Source organism: Sinohyriopsis cumingii, chromosome 10, assembly GCF_028554795.1.
Source record: "Sinohyriopsis cumingii isolate HCF-2022 chromosome 10, ASM2855479v2, whole genome shotgun sequence".
Lineage (NCBI taxonomy): Eukaryota > Metazoa > Mollusca > Bivalvia > Unionida > Unionidae > Sinohyriopsis > Sinohyriopsis cumingii.
Window position 1 is genome coordinate 51,572,011 of NC_142970.1, and position 18,881 is coordinate 51,590,891.

An 18,881-nucleotide genomic window follows, 5' to 3' on the forward strand; every position below is an offset into this window, starting at 1 on the left:
TGTTTTTTTAATCGCTGCCTCTCCTAAACTACGACGGGGATTGCCTTGAAACTATACACGCATACATTCGCTCCATGATCTAGTTTGTTCTCTACGAAAACTGTGTTGCTCAGAAATCCAATATGGCCATCACAGTGGACATTTTGAAAAATGTTGTCGTTACTCCTCCTACATGGATGGTCATATCAACATGTGGTTTTCAGTAAAAGATTTCTTGTGAACCTAGTTGTCCCTCCAAGACAACGTTACTGATCTGCTGTCCAATATGGCCGCCGCAGCATCCATTTTCGAATAGTTTTATATTGCTCTTCCAGCATATCAGCATAGATTATTCGTTAAAAAAAATAATATTTTTTTTCCTTTTTTAAATCCTAAATCACAATGGTGCTGATCCGACATCCAGTATGTGGACACCTTGAAAATCTTGTTTTCGCTACTCCTTTTAAAAGGAAAATCGTTTTGATATGTGGTTTTCATCAGAAGAGTTCTATTGTTGTCTACCTGCTCATTAGTGAAAATGACCCACGCTCAATTGGCCAGCATGGTTGTTATCTCGATAATGGTGTGATCCGTCCTCCTTCCAAATGGATGGCTTTATCAGCATCTGTCCTCCTTCCAAATGGATGGCTTTATCAGCATCTGTCCTCCTTCCAAATGGATGACTTTATCAGCATCTGTTCTCCTGACAAATTGATGACTTTATCATCATAAAGTTTCCGCCAATAGAATGCTTAGGACATGTAATGGTTCCTGAATCAAAATGGTGGTAGTCTTATAGCCAATATTGCTGCCATGACGACTGATGTCTTTACTCCCCCTGTATGGATGATCATTATGATATGGGGTTTGGGGGGTTTTCACCAAAAGATTATTAATGATGTCTACTTTGTCCTAAATTAAAATGGTGCTAATCTGACATCCAAAATATGTACAAGGGCAGTTAATTTGAAAATCTTGTTATGGCTGAAGAATAAGAGAGATGAATTTCAACACCTGATAGCTAAAAGGAAGCAATCTTCCTATTCCTGTACATATATTTTGCCCAATACAATGTTAGTTCCTTCAAGGGACTCCTGTTTCAAGTGTACTGTTTTGTTTTTCAGAATCCTGAGTTTCGGTATTGGACCAAGATACTGCCTAGGTAAATCCTTAGGGGTGTCATGGATATTTTTGACCCTGGCAACTTTGATTCAACAGTTTGACCTTTTGCCCCCAAGTGATGGGACTCTGGTCTCAGATGACCTCCGTAGCTATGAGGGAAAAGGAATTATTGGCCCACCAAAGTTTATGATTACGGCTAAATTTCGGGATAGTTTCTCATCGTAAGGAAAAACTATATAGAGCCTTTTCCGAATGAAGATATGACAGACATATTTTAGTACGTCCAACACATTGCGTTGGCAAATATGTAGAAAGTATTAAAATTGAAACGAAATTAATTCTAAAATAAATATAAAGCCCTCATGACTGGAAAAGGAAACAAAATGGGAATAGAGTAGGGTTCCGTCAATATCAGTGTCATTGATTTTCATACCTGTGTAATTCATTCAAAGTTTTTGACTTTGGTCGATGTGTAAGTGACCGCCTGCAAGAATGAAATAAAATTAGAAGGAAAACAAACTTTGGCATTAAAACGGCAAATCACAGCTGGTGACACTGCGGTGCAGAGTCGGCACGGAAGACACGAATCTCGGCTTATAACTTACAAAACTTAAGCAAACATAGAAAAGACTGAAAATATGCCAAATATATGCGTATAAAGGAAATTTGTTTTATAAAAGCTAAAATAAAAATAGATTGTTGTTTATTTTAATTTAAGTTCACCTAAAATGCATCATTTGTTTTTATAAAGTGATAGAGAGTCACACTTTCGTATATATCTATACGAAATCATATTCTTTTTAGTTTAAGCTGTACCAATATGCTGCCATATTGATAATTATATTGTTTTTCACTTATGATCACCAAAGTTACATTTTATGTAGAAAAGGTTTTAAACAATGCGAATGTCAAACCTTATCAAAGCAAGTATCCGATCATGTTTCTCAAAGATATATGAATGACTTATTTAACTAATTTATTTACTTCAGCACTAATTATCTGTATGATTATTGCTGCGTACTTACTGATTGCCAAATTTTGCAATGTTTTATATATCTGATTTTCATCAAACAGAATTCATGTTTTGCTAAGTAGTGAATTATGGCTGTGAAATCAATATCCTTTGTTCAAATTAGCATTGGTATTCTTTAGTTTACATGTTAGAACTCCTGCGAAGTAGTTTTCATTTCTTACTACGCTGCCTCGCATCTCTATTCTATATACTGTATGTTGTTCTTGCCGTATTTAAAATAAAACAAACAACATATTTTGACGTGCATTGGGCCCATAATATATCAATATATCCATATGTGGAAGATATACTTGGTGCAGAAAAAATAAAAAATAGGGTAGATGACAATGTTTTTCTTTTTCATAATGTCTGAAAAATTTTGTGCATGACGTGCAAATTATAATAGGTTGCAGTACAGATGTCTAGTATTATCATCAAATTACGATGTAATAACTTTGCACACGGACATTTAAAAAGTATTTTTAAGGATCCATATTAATCCACACAAGTAATATATGCAATAAGACAATAGACAATAATCATTATTAACTGAAAAGGTTGCTTTCTTGCTCTGGATAATTCATGATCATTGGCAATTTCCCATACTCAGAGCTTACATATCTTAAGCATTCGACATTTTAGGCAATATCACGCTGCCTTCATCGTTGACTAATGTTCATCACGTGACTGATAATGGTCACGTGATGCTAGGAGACTTGGTATAGATGGGTGGTAATTCAAGCCCCTTGTCCCTGTTTAGTGTTGGCCTCAGCTGTCATATATCGATCGGTCTCCTTCGCATTCCTTTTCCTTTTTTTGTGTCATCTGATGTGATGACCTTGATCTGATTGGGAACGATGGAAGGTCCCATTTTGCTGCCATGTTGATGTATGACCCACGACTCTAATGATGCTTTTGATTCCTTAATCCTTGTTTATAACACTCTGCCTGATGTAATAATTCTGACAATGATTATATTTGGTATAATTTTTCAGCTTTTCTATTTTCCGATGTCGGTTCTATTTAGGCTTATCCTGGTTTCGTGTAGTGTTTGTTTTTTCTTTTTTTTGGGGGGGGGGGGGGTCGCTTTTCTAGAAGTTTGAAACTCCACTCTGGATAGCCATTTACCCTTAGTGCTGATTTCACATGCATTGCTTACTCCACTGGATCTGTCTCATCGCTAGTGGCTGAAGAAGGCAGTATCATATTGCCGAAAATTTCGAATTCTTAAGATTTTTATGCTCTGAATATGGGAAATTACTATTGATCATACATTAACATGTTTATAATCTTGATGAATAAATGCTGTAAGTGTGGCACATATTCAGTTTACTAGTAATAATGGTCTTTTAATAGACGTTCTACCAATAAAAATAAGGACACAACCGTCTGATTTGCAATTCTAAAAAGACGAGAAGAAAAGGAACATTGCTCTAGTTAATATTATTAACGAGCTAGAGTAATAATTTTTGCAAATAGCACATAAATTAAAGAAACAAGAACTGAGCTACCAAATTTAAAGACAAAAAGGATCTACTACAAAGGAATGCTATTTGAAGCAGGGCACAGTGGAGCGCCAAAAAGATGGAAAACCATGGAAATATGTTGTGCATTAAAAACGCGAAACTTTATAAATAAAACCGTTACTTGTATAAAAAAAACTTCAAATTCGATCAAAAACAAATTGTTAATGACATTAATATTTCTACATTTACCTTTATTTAGAATCAAAAGACGTATTAAATGTAGACTGTAACCAATTACGAATGTAATGGCCCCAAAGCAAACTAAACAGTAACCAGATTCTCTGAAAGGAGTTTTATGAACTTGGTCCTAAATTAAGTAACAGAAAGAAACTTAAACCAGTAGTTTAATTAAAATCTTATTTACAACAAACAATCGTGGACAAAAGTTAGCTATGTAAACAGCCTATTTACAATGAAATTATCTTAAATAAAAATCACGAACAACAGTTAAGCACGCAATACGCAACAGAAGTAAAAATAGATGGACTACTTACTGCACAACATAAGACAAATGAAAACATAACAACTCTCCAGGATCTACTTGCTTTACTATGGATTTTAAAAACATTTTTCTTAAATAACTTAAAATACTTTATCTCGTAATCAATTATGAAACGTACGACAAAAGGACAGTTTTCGTGTCAGCCAGAACTAATGTATTATTTTTTGTTTTCGGAAAGGAGATAAACTAAGAAAGTTTTAAACATACTGGCATCCTATTATACTTTAAAAGGTAGTCTATAAATCAGAATGAGGATGTATAGTTCAGAGAGTAAAAAAGACGTGAAGACAATGATATCAGAATCACTAACTGGGCTTATTCAAGGCAGATACATTGATAAACCATTACGGTAATATTTGATTGTGTACATACTTCAAAAACTTGCCAGCTAGCTCGTATTTATTTGGACGAGAACCATTTCATACTGTATGATGGATTATTCTAGAAAATGTCATGGCTTATTTTAATTTTGGTAATTCTATACAAAAATGAATTAATATGTTTATAATAATCATCAAAAGTTGTAATAGAGATATCAATGGTACAGTAGTCAATAATAATTAAAAAAAAAAACAGTTTCACAGGTTGTAAAAGACCCATACCAGTCCTTGGCAGTTCTTACCTTTCTATTCCACTCTGAATCTCTTACAAGTTTTTGCTTCAATGTCAGGTTTCGGAGTAAATCAACATAATAATGATAGGAAGTAAAATATTTAGTTAAGCTATATACCATCATGCTAGTTGTAAATTTGTTTTGGAGGGTGACCAGTTTAGTCTTTAAGGTGTAGAGTTTTTGGTGAGTTAAGAAGAAATGTAGGTATTATATACCACAAATACATCTTATTACAGAAAACAAATACATCTTATTACTTATAACAAATAATCTCCAAAGTTCAATCATTACTTGATCGATGGTGAAAAATATTGACTTATGTTGGAAGGTTAACATTAAGTTAAACGTTAGCCATCTCAAAACTTAAGCAGCCCACCTGATACTAATGTAAAATAAAATTAAAATTCGTTTTAGAAATGTATTTGGTGGGGCAAAAGCTAAGATAAAGAATGGAAAAAAACTGTATAAAACTATGCGACTGGTGAACTAAATATAATGATTTTTTTATACAAAATTAATTAATTCATGTACTGAAAAGGACTTTGATTAAAAGAGTAATTAAATCAAATAATGGTTGGAACGATATCTTTGTGAAACTACTTGTGTAAATTCAACATGCTGCAGCTCTTGGGATGCAGCATAAAAGAAACTAAGAAAAAGATACAATATTTTTGAAGGTACGTCCTCAGCGCTTGGATTGATGTTTACTTAAAAATAAAATTTTGATCCTTCGAAAGAACGATTAAATCTGTCTATCTGGGAAAATGAAAATGTTAGGGCTGCAGTTTAAAACTGTAGTTTTTATAATAAAGAAGTTAGATTTATAAGCAAAAAGACTGAAATGAGAAATTCTTTTAAATGCTAGCCCAGAAACGTGCAGCATTAATTTACAGGGCCCTGGTTCACTGCAATCAGTATGTTTAAGGTCCTAGTCCATGACAGGTGCTATACTTACAGTCCTAGTTCATGACAATCATTATGTTTAAGGCCCTAGTTCATGACCATCATGCTTAAGGCCCAAGTTCATGTCAGACATGTTTACAGTCCTAGTTCATGGCAATTATTATCTTTAAGGCCCTAGTTCGTACAAGGCGTTACGTTTAAGGCCTTATTTCATGGCAATAATTATCTTTAAATCGCTAGATCATGAAATCCGTATGTTTAAGGCCGTCATAAGTTTAGGGCTCCTGTTCATGATAATCCTTGTTTAAGGCCCTAGGCCATGATAATCATTATGTTTAAATCCCTAGTTCATGGCAATAATTATGTTTAAGACCCTAGTTCATGATAATCATTTTATTTCATGGCAATCATTACTTTTAAGGCTCTATAGTTCATGATAATTATTAAGTTTAAGGCCCTAGTTCAGGGCAATCACTGCCTATCCTCTCCAATTTCAATTTCTGTCATTTAGTCGGGCTTTTCTGCAGTGACACAACCAAAATTGAAAAAATACAAGACCGTGCTCTGAGATTTGTTTATGATACCTTCACTATTGTAAACTCTAACTTACGGCAAAATGCCAACCTAAAGTTGCGCAGACTTCGAATAATTGGTCTTGAGATTTTCAAAAGACACTGGATACGCGTGCTCCCAAATGTTTGGATGATTTGCTATGTTTAAAACAATTAAATACAATTCTAGACATTCGACTACTTTAGATATCTCAAGAATTAAAACCTCAACATTTAAACGAAAATCTTTTACATCTGCAGCGACCATTTTCTTGAAAGATCTATCAAATCACTTGAGAGAGCAATCCAATTTAATTAATTTAGATCTTTATTTCTATGCTATTATGGTAAATACTGTAAATGTAATCTTTGAAAATAAAAACATAGGCCGCCATGATGACGACAGTTAACGTTTGTGTTAGTGTTTTTTGCTTATCTCTCCTTGTCTTATGTACTAGCAGGTGCCCTATTGTTAGCTCCTTTCTTTGTAAGTAAGGAAGCTGCATCGCAACATATTGTTTCCTAATTCATTCTGCATCTAATTTTAAGTTTTAATTTTTACCAATAATGATTTTTAAAAATTATCCTAAATTGAGGTTTTAATTTATTCATATAATAAATTCACTTTCAAACATCAAACATTGCCTTTTAAAAATGCTGTGTTTTTGCTCATGTTTCATGCGCTATGTGTTTTGTCCAGCTGTATCTTTGTATTATGTTGTTTTTGTATGTCTTGCAAATCATACTTGTTTTAATGACTCGTTTGATTTATGTAATGGCCTAGTGGTTAGAGTGTCCACCTCGGATGCGGCAGGTCGCGGGTTCAAGCCCCGGCTGAGTCATACCAAAGATTTGTAAAAATGATACTTGCAGCTGCATTGCTAGGCGCTCAGCATTAAAAGATTAGTGCTAGGACTGGTCGGACTGGTGTCAGGATAATGCCACATAGTGGGACGAGATGCTACATGTCTGCGGCATGATGACCCAGTGCAAGACATCACTATAAACTGTTACACTGCACACATAGTAGGGATATGACTGAAACATTGTTAAAACTACGTTAAAAATCCAAATCACACACACACACACACACACACACACACACACACACACAAGCATGTAATGTCACTAAAGAGCTTATTAGAGCTTAAGTTGAATTGCTGTTTTAAATGAGGGTGACGTTGAACCAGTCTTATCTTATCTTTAAGAACATAGCTCAGAAAAATGTATCTCACCTGCTAAATTAAATATTTGAAATATACAGCAGCATTTATTATACGAGTCCAACGTCATTGGTTAAGTTCATGAAACATAAAAGAATGGTCTTGTTCAAATGAAGTTAGGGGGGGGGGGGGATTGGGGGAAAAAGTCACAGACCGTCAACATCTCCAACATGGCAGACTTCCGCAAATGAAACGAACAAAATCGGATATGGACAACGTCACCATCTTCTTCAATTGTGTTCGTTAAATACAAATGTATTAAGAAAAGTAGCAGCGCTGTTCAAGCAGATTCTGAATTGAAGACTGTATACATTTAATGTTAGTTTCAATGTCACCTCAGCGACAACTTTACTGTAAATACAATTATATAATTAAAAAAAAAACTAAACTAATATATATCCGTTAGTGCCTTAAATATTAGTGTCATTAAAATGAACATGCGTTTTATTTCTTAAAATATACAAACATGAAAATTTCACAGTCTTCAAACATTTAAATTTGTGGAAACTTCTTCGTGATCAATATGAAAGAAGCTATAAGAGTAGATAAAGGTAGTGAAGCGCATTGTAAAACATGGTATCATGATTTTCAAAAATGAAATTTTTAAAAATGTTATTCAATTTACCAGAATTTAATATTTTATTTTAGAAGAGCGTTTCAATCAGTTTTGGATTTTTTGTGCCTGGACAGAGATTTATAGAAATCCTCAGCGACCTAAAGCCACATAATGATTATGGTGTCTCTTTCTTGAATTAGGCTTTACCAATTTTACAATTTTACTGAAGCTGTTTCTCTTACCTTTTTATAGTTTACAGCCAGTTTGTTAAAATATTGGAGTAAGGATATCTGTTTGTCAAGTGTAACTATTAGGACAGAATTTTTTAGTATAAGTATTAAGATTCAAATTTTCTCTAAATTGTATTAAAAGTATGTTTTGATTAAATTATATTGAAAGTAATTTTCTATTAAAATATATTGAAATTAAATCCATTTATTTCTATATTACAATTATATACTATTTAACAACGATTGCGCCCTTGTGATCAAATACAAACCCGTCTTATACATACATTTCCCCTGTATCTCAAAGTCAGCACAAAGTATATTCGGTAGGTTACGTAAGTAGATGAACTAGACGAATTCAAACGATTTTTTCCTACACCAGTAAATGAGCTGATCTTGCAGTATTACCTACGTAATAACGTACATAGACCCAGACGATAGTCTGTAAGAGACTACGAAGCCTCACATTGAGATTCTGGCGAACACAAGAGCTAGGCACATGTCCATATTTGGCTTTGACCTAAGAAACTGATATAAAAAGGCCCCAACCCTAGGGCACGCCAGTTTGCTCGCCAGAAACTCAAATAGGCTTCCGTCTTTACAGGTAAGATTACTATGTACAATTTTTCATATGGTATAAGGATTTTCAGTGTTATAAGAATTTTTAGTGTTAAGATGTTAATCTAACATCAGTATGTTTCAACATTATATTATTTTAATATTTCCTTACTATTCTTTAATATAATATATTGGAAAGTTTATTTGTTTGAAGAACTTGTATTTACTTGTAATTATATTATTGATTATAGTAAAATGCAACGTTCGCTACCAACTTCATACTCAGTAATAGTTAATTTAGAAATAAAATACTCTTTAAATAATAGAGTTTAATATATTGACATTTTAGAATAAATTCAGTAACATATATTTCAATTATGGTATTAGTATGAAATATTGAATTTTAGATTATTTTGCTATCGTGAATTTATTGGATATTTAATTATCTTTATTATATTCTAAAAGGCAAAAAATATACAATGTATGCTGTTGGTAAGTGAAGGAATATCGTAGCTTTATATGTATCTCTTATATCTGTAATTTAAGCTTATGTAATTTGATATTGGAATGGTATCTTAAATGTTGAGCATTTCAATAAAGTTTGTTCGCCAGAAACTCAAACAGTCTTCTGTCTTTACATCGCGGTCCCTTACCCTCGCAAGCCAAATTCCCCAGATGTACCACATCTTCATCGTCACGTGACACCTCTTTCAAGAGGATTGAACTTCGTCTTTCCTTCTCTCTCTCTCTCTCTCTCTCTCTCTCTCTCTCTCTCTCTCTCTCTCTATTGGGTCATTAAGACAGCTTGACCAAGAGTTTACGAGAAAATCCGTCTCATAAATGCTGATGGACAATCCTTTCTCGTAAAGGCCTATGGATAAATCGTGTCTGACGGATAAATCCTTGTTTCATAAAAGCTGGTGGATAAAACTTTTTCTCAAAAAATAAATGTTAGATGTTTCATAAAACAATATACACTGCATAACTCATTGCCGTTTTCATGATGATAGATTTCATATACTTAGAAACCTTTAACATTTTAATGTAGTATTTAGTGACTTTTACGTATGTCCTATAGTTAAAGAGGTGAGCATAATGTACCTCGCAAATCTCAATACAGGCGTGAAAAAGGTTGCTCTGATCTCCATGTTTGAGGAGATCGTATTTATATTCCTCATGGTTTCGAAAAATTCATCAAGACTGTGTAAGCTTGTCTTTTTGTGCGTGCACTCATGCATCCATGTTTCCAGATCATCATACACTATGATGATAGCAATTTCAGACCTTCGGAAAAGATCTGAGATATTTACACGTGTGCAGATCCGTCCAAGAATTTTAATCGACCTTTTGGAAACGAGGCTAATTGATCCACCAGTTTAATGAACGGCACTGTATATACTGAGAAAGATTTTTTCTGCTGCGTTGCTAAGAGACATTAACAATTATAATGCTACCATTGCGTACAAAATACGTCTCCTCAGCAAGAGAAATGGGTTGACACTTCATACATTGACTCTGGAAGTCTGAGCTCCTTTAAGTTCGCCTAGTTAAAGTATTGATCGATAACCTGAAGCCGGGTTTAGAAAATTCTGAGACTCTCTCTATGTATGTGGATGCAAATGTATACATTATCACGCAACTATACCTTATTATTTTGGAAAATAGATCAACAAGCAAACAAAAAAGCAAACAAACAAACAAAAACACTTAAAAAAAATTAATATGTAATTTTATTCAGAGTTAATCAGTTTTCTTAACAGAGCAAAACATGATATATGCCTGTTAATACTATTTCACTGAATCATACGCTGTCTAAAACCATAGAACGTAAGGCCCCAATGTCGCTGGTTTTTATAAATTTGACCATTCTTCCAATATAACTCAAGTTTGGAAGTAAAGGAATGATTTGTTTAAAAAAAATAAACTAGCTACATTAACCTGTCATTGAAGTAATCAATATGTTATTTTTAAACGACGTTCAAGTATTCAGTTTCTAATTAAGAGGTGGCGCCTCTGAATTCAGTCACCGAATTTGCTCAATTCCGATCTTTTTCGGGAGCGCCCTAAACGTATTGATGTGATACATCAACAAATTCCGTTAGTAACGAATCTAATAACAAACATATTTGCACTTGGCGTATAAATTGATTCGAGAGGAAACGAAGAGAGGCAGGACCACTTTTTAAAGGCAGATTTTAGAAGAAACAGCGTGCATTAGATAAAAATAAGACTCGGGTGAATATTTGTGATCGGCTGGGGCACTTGAGCACTTTGAAGGGCGAACGTGAGCTGAAGATAAAGAAAGCTGTTTCGCATTCCAATGTTAATTGGTAAGCATACGACAGGCCTTGCAAAAAATAACCTACGTCAGTTATTCCTTTAAAGAAAAAATGCTAACTTATGCTAGTCCAAGTACAACATCATTTCATACACAAAATCAGAATAGCGTATCATATAAGGATCACCTACCATATCCGACATAGCTTGGTGTTGGCTTCTAATATTTACAACAATGACGTCATAAAATCTTGCGTTCCAGCTTTCGACTGAAATCGATTGTGCAAAATGCGTAAAATGGCCGGGTTTCTCGGTTCAAATGAGAAATTACATGGCTCATAATATGATGAAACGTCGATATTATCTGGTTTTAATGGAACCCAATGATGTTAGGACCAATATATTTCAAGAATGAGTATTATTCAGATAATTTGGCAAATCCGACGTTTTGTACGTAACATCGACATTAGGGTCGGAAGGCTAAAATGTGCTTCTAAACTTTTTAAAGAATGTTGCTTGGCACATTGCAATCCCACGCTTGTTTCCTTTCACTTTGGATCAGGTTTATACGTGCTGCACAAAGTATTCTTATGATTATGCAGGACAATGAGTACAGCGAAACAAAGTACACTTGTTATTTCAGTTTCATTTTCGTTATCCAAAAAAATATTTTGACCTAACTTTTCTTTAAAAAATAAAAAAAAAAACATGTATTGAATATTATTTATACGTCTGACACATTTAAGTGGCAAACAGTCTATCATGTTAGTCTTCAAAAATAGGTTCACCGTAACTGATGTTTTTAAATGTCAATTTATGTGATGATCTAGTACATAAAATCAGCTTTACGTCGTGCTGATATTTTTGAATTTTAATAATAATAATAATAATAATAATATATTTTTCGTAATCACCGTTAAGTCCAATGACAAAACTGTTATTATCATTGGCTGTTAGTTCATTATTATCATCATTATTATTATTAGTAGTAGTAGTAGTAGTAGTAGTAGTATTCATTGTGTTATTAATTTACGTTGTGTTTTTGTTTGTTAATAATGATAATAATAATAATAGTGCTTCTTTGCAATATAGGCCGCTGGTCCATGGTACACATCATGCTGTACAAAATGATGTTATTGTGCGTAACAAAAGAACATGGTATTTATAAGAAGTAATATAGATGAAAGTAATTATTGCTTTTTTCGTATATAGGTGAAATACAAATATATACTGCACAGTAATCAAACAACGAATTTAAACGTAACCCTAAAACTTGTGAGGAGCAAGATTTGTGTTATTGATCTGAAGTCTTATGTAGCAGGAGTCGTTGATAAAACGATTTCTCTAATCTTTAAGGCTTTAATAATAAACATTGCAAAATTTGTCATCAGAATTTTTCTAGTATCGTTATGTACAAAAGGACCTACATTTCTCTAAAGCTGGATTTTATATACAAAGGTGGGTAAGTACATTCTTCGTATTTCTCCATATAGCGGACAAGCAGTAATAAAATGGAATTCATTTTCGATGTTAACGTTACAAAATTGACACAGTCTTTCCTCATAGCGGATACTTTCACATCTCCCGTATTAACTTTGATTGACAAGTTCCCCGCTCTAAGCATAGTGATTATATAATAAAGGTAGTTTCTCCCAACAATTCTAGATATTTTTTGACAAGTAATTTATTTCTCCTAATGACCTATAGAAGCGCAGTCTTTCCATCGACTTAATCTGATCCCGCAGCTTTTGCCTAAAAAGATCTTCACATCTCTGGCTGAACAATCTAAGAAATATATTTTCATCATTTACGCCCTGAGTACACCAAACGTTGTCAAATCCAACTGTAAATAGAAGCTTTTTAACATAGATAGCCCAACAATCACAACCCCAACCCCCCGGCCATCTTAACTGTAATTCGTACCGTTGTTTAGGATATGTCTTCTGGCATTTTTAGAAATCTTAGCCAATATTTCAAAATACTGTTACGAATTGTACATGAATACAAATATACTAGTTTCATGTCCAGATGGGTATTTTGTGACTATATTAAGTAAGATGTTTTGCCAAAGAATGTTCTGTATCATTTATATTATGCACAACGTTCGATGCATTTTAGGATGTCCGCCATCTTTGATTTGGAGGCAATTTATGTATTGGAGGCACCTCCAGTGTGTCACATATTTATTTACATTGTTTCAATGATGTATATTACACATATAATAGTTTCATGTAAGATGGATATCCTCAGACTATGTTAAGTTCGATGTATTGCAAAACAAATGTTCTGTATGATTGATATTATGTACAACGTTCAATGTATTTCACGATGTCCACCTTTGTTTTGGAGGCAATTTATGTATTGGAGACACCTCAGATTTCCACTACGCGGTGTATACAAACATTATTGAACACCATTACACCGTTGATATAACTAGCTTTTACGTAGAATAAGTTATGCTCAACAATAAAATAATGCACTTACCGTCTCCTGCAAGGATAACGGATCCGGATAGTGCATGTTCTAATTTTCCCGCACCAAACACTTGTTTGGAGGCCAATGTTTACTGTTTATACGGGATCAGGGTCAAAAACGGACTAGTGCATAAAAAGGCCCAGTCCAAACAGGCCCGACCCAAAACTGCCCATTTATGTATCAATTACAAATTACTAGTTACTAGTATCATGTGTACTAAAAGTAACTAATATTTAAATATCAAATCCATGTTTTGCTGTGAAATATCTATATAAATAATGTGCAGAAGAGAATCATTGTGCAGTATGTCACAGTCGTACATGAGTGATCATTAAATTAATTGCGACACACTACTACTTGTTCTTTACAAAATGAACAAAGAAGAAAACAATACAAGTTACTGAATGTGAGAAAGTTCAAATAAGGCAAACACTAATTGTGAAAGAAACATTGGAAGTAAAGCGAATCAATAATATCTTTGTTACAATATTGAACACCAGTTAGTGTAACACACGTGTGACTTGTGCATGCCAGCTTTTTCATGGCAATGCCTTAATTAAGTAAGGACGATTCCATATTGATGGATAAATATTTTCATTTGCGAAAACTATTTACTCTTTCCCTATTTCACATACATTCAATATTTCGGCGTTTCTAGTAACCGCATTCAATATCGTTAATACATGTGTATGCGTAGTTTATTTGTATTGATATAAGTTTGGCATTAAATAGACGTTTGCTATATTGTTGTCTTGTAGGCACCGTTATTGCGCTGTGGTTGCAATGAAGGTCAAGCCAAAACTAGAAAAAATTAAGGGTTACTTTTTAAATATTATAGACAGACAAGAATAAAAGGTAGAATATCTATTTTTAGCAACAAAAAACAAAATAACGTTAACGCAATTTCTGATTTATAAACCTATTAAAAAATAGCAACAATTAGTGATAATACATGAATATTAAATTCTAATATCATAGTCTACACATATACCTTACACTATATCAGTAATGCATATCATGGCTGTCAAATAAATTTAACAGTACAATATAGTATGCAATTCTAGAATAACAGCCGCAAATAAGCACCGACCTATAAAAACACGTATATATGGGTATTCGCTTTCCAACAAGAAACCTTGAAACACAACACAATTGTACACAATCACTGTCAAAGTTAATAGTACCATATAGGATGCAATTCTAGAATAACAGCAGCAGATAAACACCGAACTTTAAAAACATGCATACTACGAGAACATGCATACATAAACAATAAATTTTCAACAAGAAACATAACACAACAACAAAACTGCACACAATGTCTGTCAAAGTTAACAGTACAATTTCGGATGCATTCCTAGAATAACAGCATACATTTATTCATAATTTCCATGCCTTTGTTTTCCTAATGTAGATCACATGAGGTAAAAATGCTGGTAGAAAAGAATGTTGAAACACAGTGTCACAACTCATGATCAAATATGTGGCTATCAGAATGTCTCATAAGAACAGACGATTTTATTGGACATTAAAAAAAGAAAACAATCACATACAAAATCGTAAACACATGCTTAAAGAAAGGTTCAATTATGGAACTGTATGTTGACGCAAAGTTCAAACATTTTGATTTAATATCTATCTATCTATCTATCTATCTATAGGGCCAAAGTTTGTGATTTACGTTTAATGTGATATTGTATCGACAACTGTTAAAGAAATGTATGGCGCAATTGAACATCTTTAAGAAAATTACATGAAAGCAATCGAGCTTCTTTCCATTATTGGTCCATAAACTATAAAGTGAGATCTATGAATATTGCGCTTTCATCGAACAGCACACAATTTCTCTGTGCAAATAAAAAAAAAACAAAAAAAAAAACAAAAAAACAAAACCTCATTTTAGACACGAGTAATGGTTGAAAAACCATTCCATATTATTTAACAAAATACAAAATGGCAATGTTTTCGTTGTATAAGTGCGCAATCCAAGGTCAGTATTTTCAAATCTTCATCTTTAGATTTCAATATGAACACTAATTTGAAAGATACATAAATTATTCATGTAGAAGATATTGAAACTATCAGAAAACGGAAAATAAAGAAAGTTCACTAAAAGATGTATGCAATGGAACAAAAGTATAAATGATGATGGATAAAACGTTATGAGTGAAGAGAAGAAAGAGGCACACGTACCATATACATGAAGTTTGCCGATAATCGCCTTGGGTAGTTCAGTCGAGAGTGTCTCAGTAATCGTTACAGAAACTGTTAAAATCGCATGACACATCAAGCTCTGTTGAGACAGAGGCTTGAGCAAGATTTGTGATTGTAGAGACTTATATTCGCGTCTCAATTGTGATTATCAAAGTTTCCTAACATATGAAATAAATCTGAGACAGAAAACAGGTAAAGGAAGTGTGAAATATTCAATCCGGTCGCTGATCCTTACCTAATAATGGCACTGCAATATGTATAATCTGTAAATGTCTGCTGTTTGCTATCAGTAGTTTCATTAAGTCTTGGTGTTAATCCTCATTGACCAGTGTTTAATTTTTTGCAGGTCAATGTTTTAGCAATATATGTAAAAATGTCATTGACTAAGAGAATAGATATGGGTACTGTAGAAAAGCTGTCAATAAAGGGTAACTACATGTACCTCTTTTTCTAGTTATTATTGTTATTATTATTATTATGTTTTATTATTATTATTATTATTATTATTATTATTATTATTATTATTATCATTATTATCATTATTATTATTATTATTATTTTTCTCGTAACAGAAATGGTCACCCGTTTTGCATGTTAATTCTATTTATTTGAATCCATTTGTTATTGGTATTTTAATGTTACCCCGATTAATATTCTTAAATCACTATAGTAAATTATATATGATCAATATTATTATTTAATACAAATTGTTGAGACTGTAGGTTATAATTGTATGTACATTCTGTTATATTAAGTTATTTATTGACTAGGAAGAGAATATGTACATTTTATTATATTGATTTGTTTATTGACATTTTAAGACTAAAATAAATCCTCTATTTTTATCATTCAGATTTTATGTTGTTTATATACTTCGATAAATAATTTCCTCACATATAAATAGCTAGTATAAAAAGCCACTATTTCTACAGGGATTTCGTCTATTATCAGGCGACATTCTATATTGTAATACCTAACTCAACAAACCAAAATACTAGGCACAATTAAGAACTTCATTCCTTTTCCAATAATAATACTAATAATGACAATGTAGAAACATGGAGGAATAAAGTCAGAAAATCACGATGCAGTTCACTATGTTGTGATTTAATTGGTATTGTGATTGGAGTTTTGCATGCATAAATAATGTCCAATTTATGTGTGAAGATTATCTGATGTTAAACGTTGAGATGTTAGATGATGTTTGACCTACGAGACTTTGGCATATTTGATAGTGTCATTTTTATCTGTCACTGAAAATATCTACCATGCGTGAATTACTTCTTCCCTTAACGAACGTATCCCATCCACCCCACAGGGGCTCGTATCGTTGCTTAAAATTGACCTGTCATACATGTACTATATAATAACTACAACTCGAGGTGAGCACGTTTATATCTTATATACTGCAAACTAATTAATCTTAATTCGTTATACACATTTGGAGAAGACTAAGCTTTTTCAATATCAATAATAATAATAATAATAACAATAATGATAATAATAATAATAATAATAATAATAATAATAATAATAATAACAACAACAACAATAATAATAATAATAATAATAATAATAATAATGATAATAATATTTTTCTTCATCGTCGTTAAGTTCAATGACAAAAATGTTAATATCATTGGCTGTTAGTTTATTAGTAGTAGTAGTATCAACAAATATATTAGTGAGGGCAATTGAGTGACCTGTCGCCCTAAGTATACCAGTTATTATGCACGAGGAAATACAATATAAAAACAATTTGATAGTTTTACTCTAATATCACATTTAATAGACGGATGTTATATGAAAATAGCAATAAATAATTAATATTTTTATATGGTTAACGTTTGCTAAATGAAATTAAAGTAGTACAGCAATTTTTTTAATTTTTTTTTAATTTTTATTTTATTTTATTTTATTTTATTGCTTCTAAGTAGAATACTTGATACCGCACAGAGCCATCCACATTAATCCAGGATATTTAAATCAGTGGATTTCGGATATTAATACAAAATAAATATTAAGATGCGCAAGAAGTTTAGTTGCAAGTTTGATTTGGAATTGTACGGAACAGCAACACTAATAGGTTATTTAGTACCAGAGCAAATGGAGAAACATGCCTTGCCTAAGGAAGCGCCACTGTAGCTGAGAAGGGCCGATCCGATGATAGAATTAGAACCCGCTTCATTTTTGTCTGGCGAGTTGCTATCCACGTAGCCCTTGCTTCTCCTGCCTCCAGAACTTTCTTCATGAAACAATCGGTTTCATCAGGCTTGCGAACTGCATATCCGAGTCTCCTTACTGTAAGAACTACTGTTTTATGTGTTTTTTTCGAGGGTGGGGTGGGGTAGATACGAGCGTCGGATTTGTAATCCAAGGGTCGCAGGTTCAATAACGGCCCTGGCAAGCCCGTCTCGTTGTGTCCTTCAGAAAAGTAACTAGCTCCCATTTTCTCTACATGGTATGCATGATAAGGGTTGGACGATGTCAAATATGTCTAAGTTTCGTCTTATAAGCATTCCTCATTATTTTCATGTACGTTCAGCTGTTCAAAACCGCATTTAAGGAAACAAAACCCCAGTTTTCTTCTAAAAGCAGCAAATTTCATTTGGTTAAAAAAAAAATGTAATACCTCATATCTGTTTGTTCTGATTTCAGGTATAAATTTACGAAAGTAGTTCGAATTGGCATGGTGGAAAGGTCAGTAGATCTTCACGTAAGAACAAGTTGATGTTTCATGAAGAGCCATAATAGCATTTTATATTCACACACTATGTTTGCAAAAACAGGAATAATTAATAAAATAAAACAGGAAATAGCTTGTCATTGTTTTTCTTTATTATATCATATTTCACTATATCCGGATCAATCCGTTATTTGATCCGAGCAGATATTGTCCAAACCGGCCATCATTCAGGCTATTCTATTTGTTGCTAGGTGAGTTACCTCCCTTACATGAAGTTAGCCCAATTTTGCAACACTGCGATTGTTAATAAACGCACAAAGGATACATTAAAATATTTACTGCAAAAGAATTGCTTTCAGTTGTAGTTTGAGAAGGTATTTATCGATATACAACCTCCACAGAGAGTTAGAAATAATTAAATAGGGTCTCATAGCAACGCCGCCATTGTTGATTAGCT

The 18,881-nt window shown here is 32.9% G+C and overlaps 1 protein-coding gene across 1 annotated transcript in view; it reads left to right on the forward strand.

The window, feature by feature from the left end:
• The window catches only part of LOC149790147 (uncharacterized), a 59,404-nt gene extending 50,011 nt beyond the window's left edge, over positions 1 to 9,393 (forward strand). Inside the window, exon 8 of the mRNA XM_089972134.1 lies at positions 1,104 to 9,393. Within this exon, the coding sequence (XP_089828260.1) occupies positions 1,104 to 1,326 (223 nt within the window). The 3' untranslated portion in view covers positions 1,327 to 9,393. The remainder of the gene's footprint in view (positions 1 to 1,103) is intronic.
• The last annotated feature ends 9,488 nt before the right edge of the window (positions 9,394 to 18,881 follow it).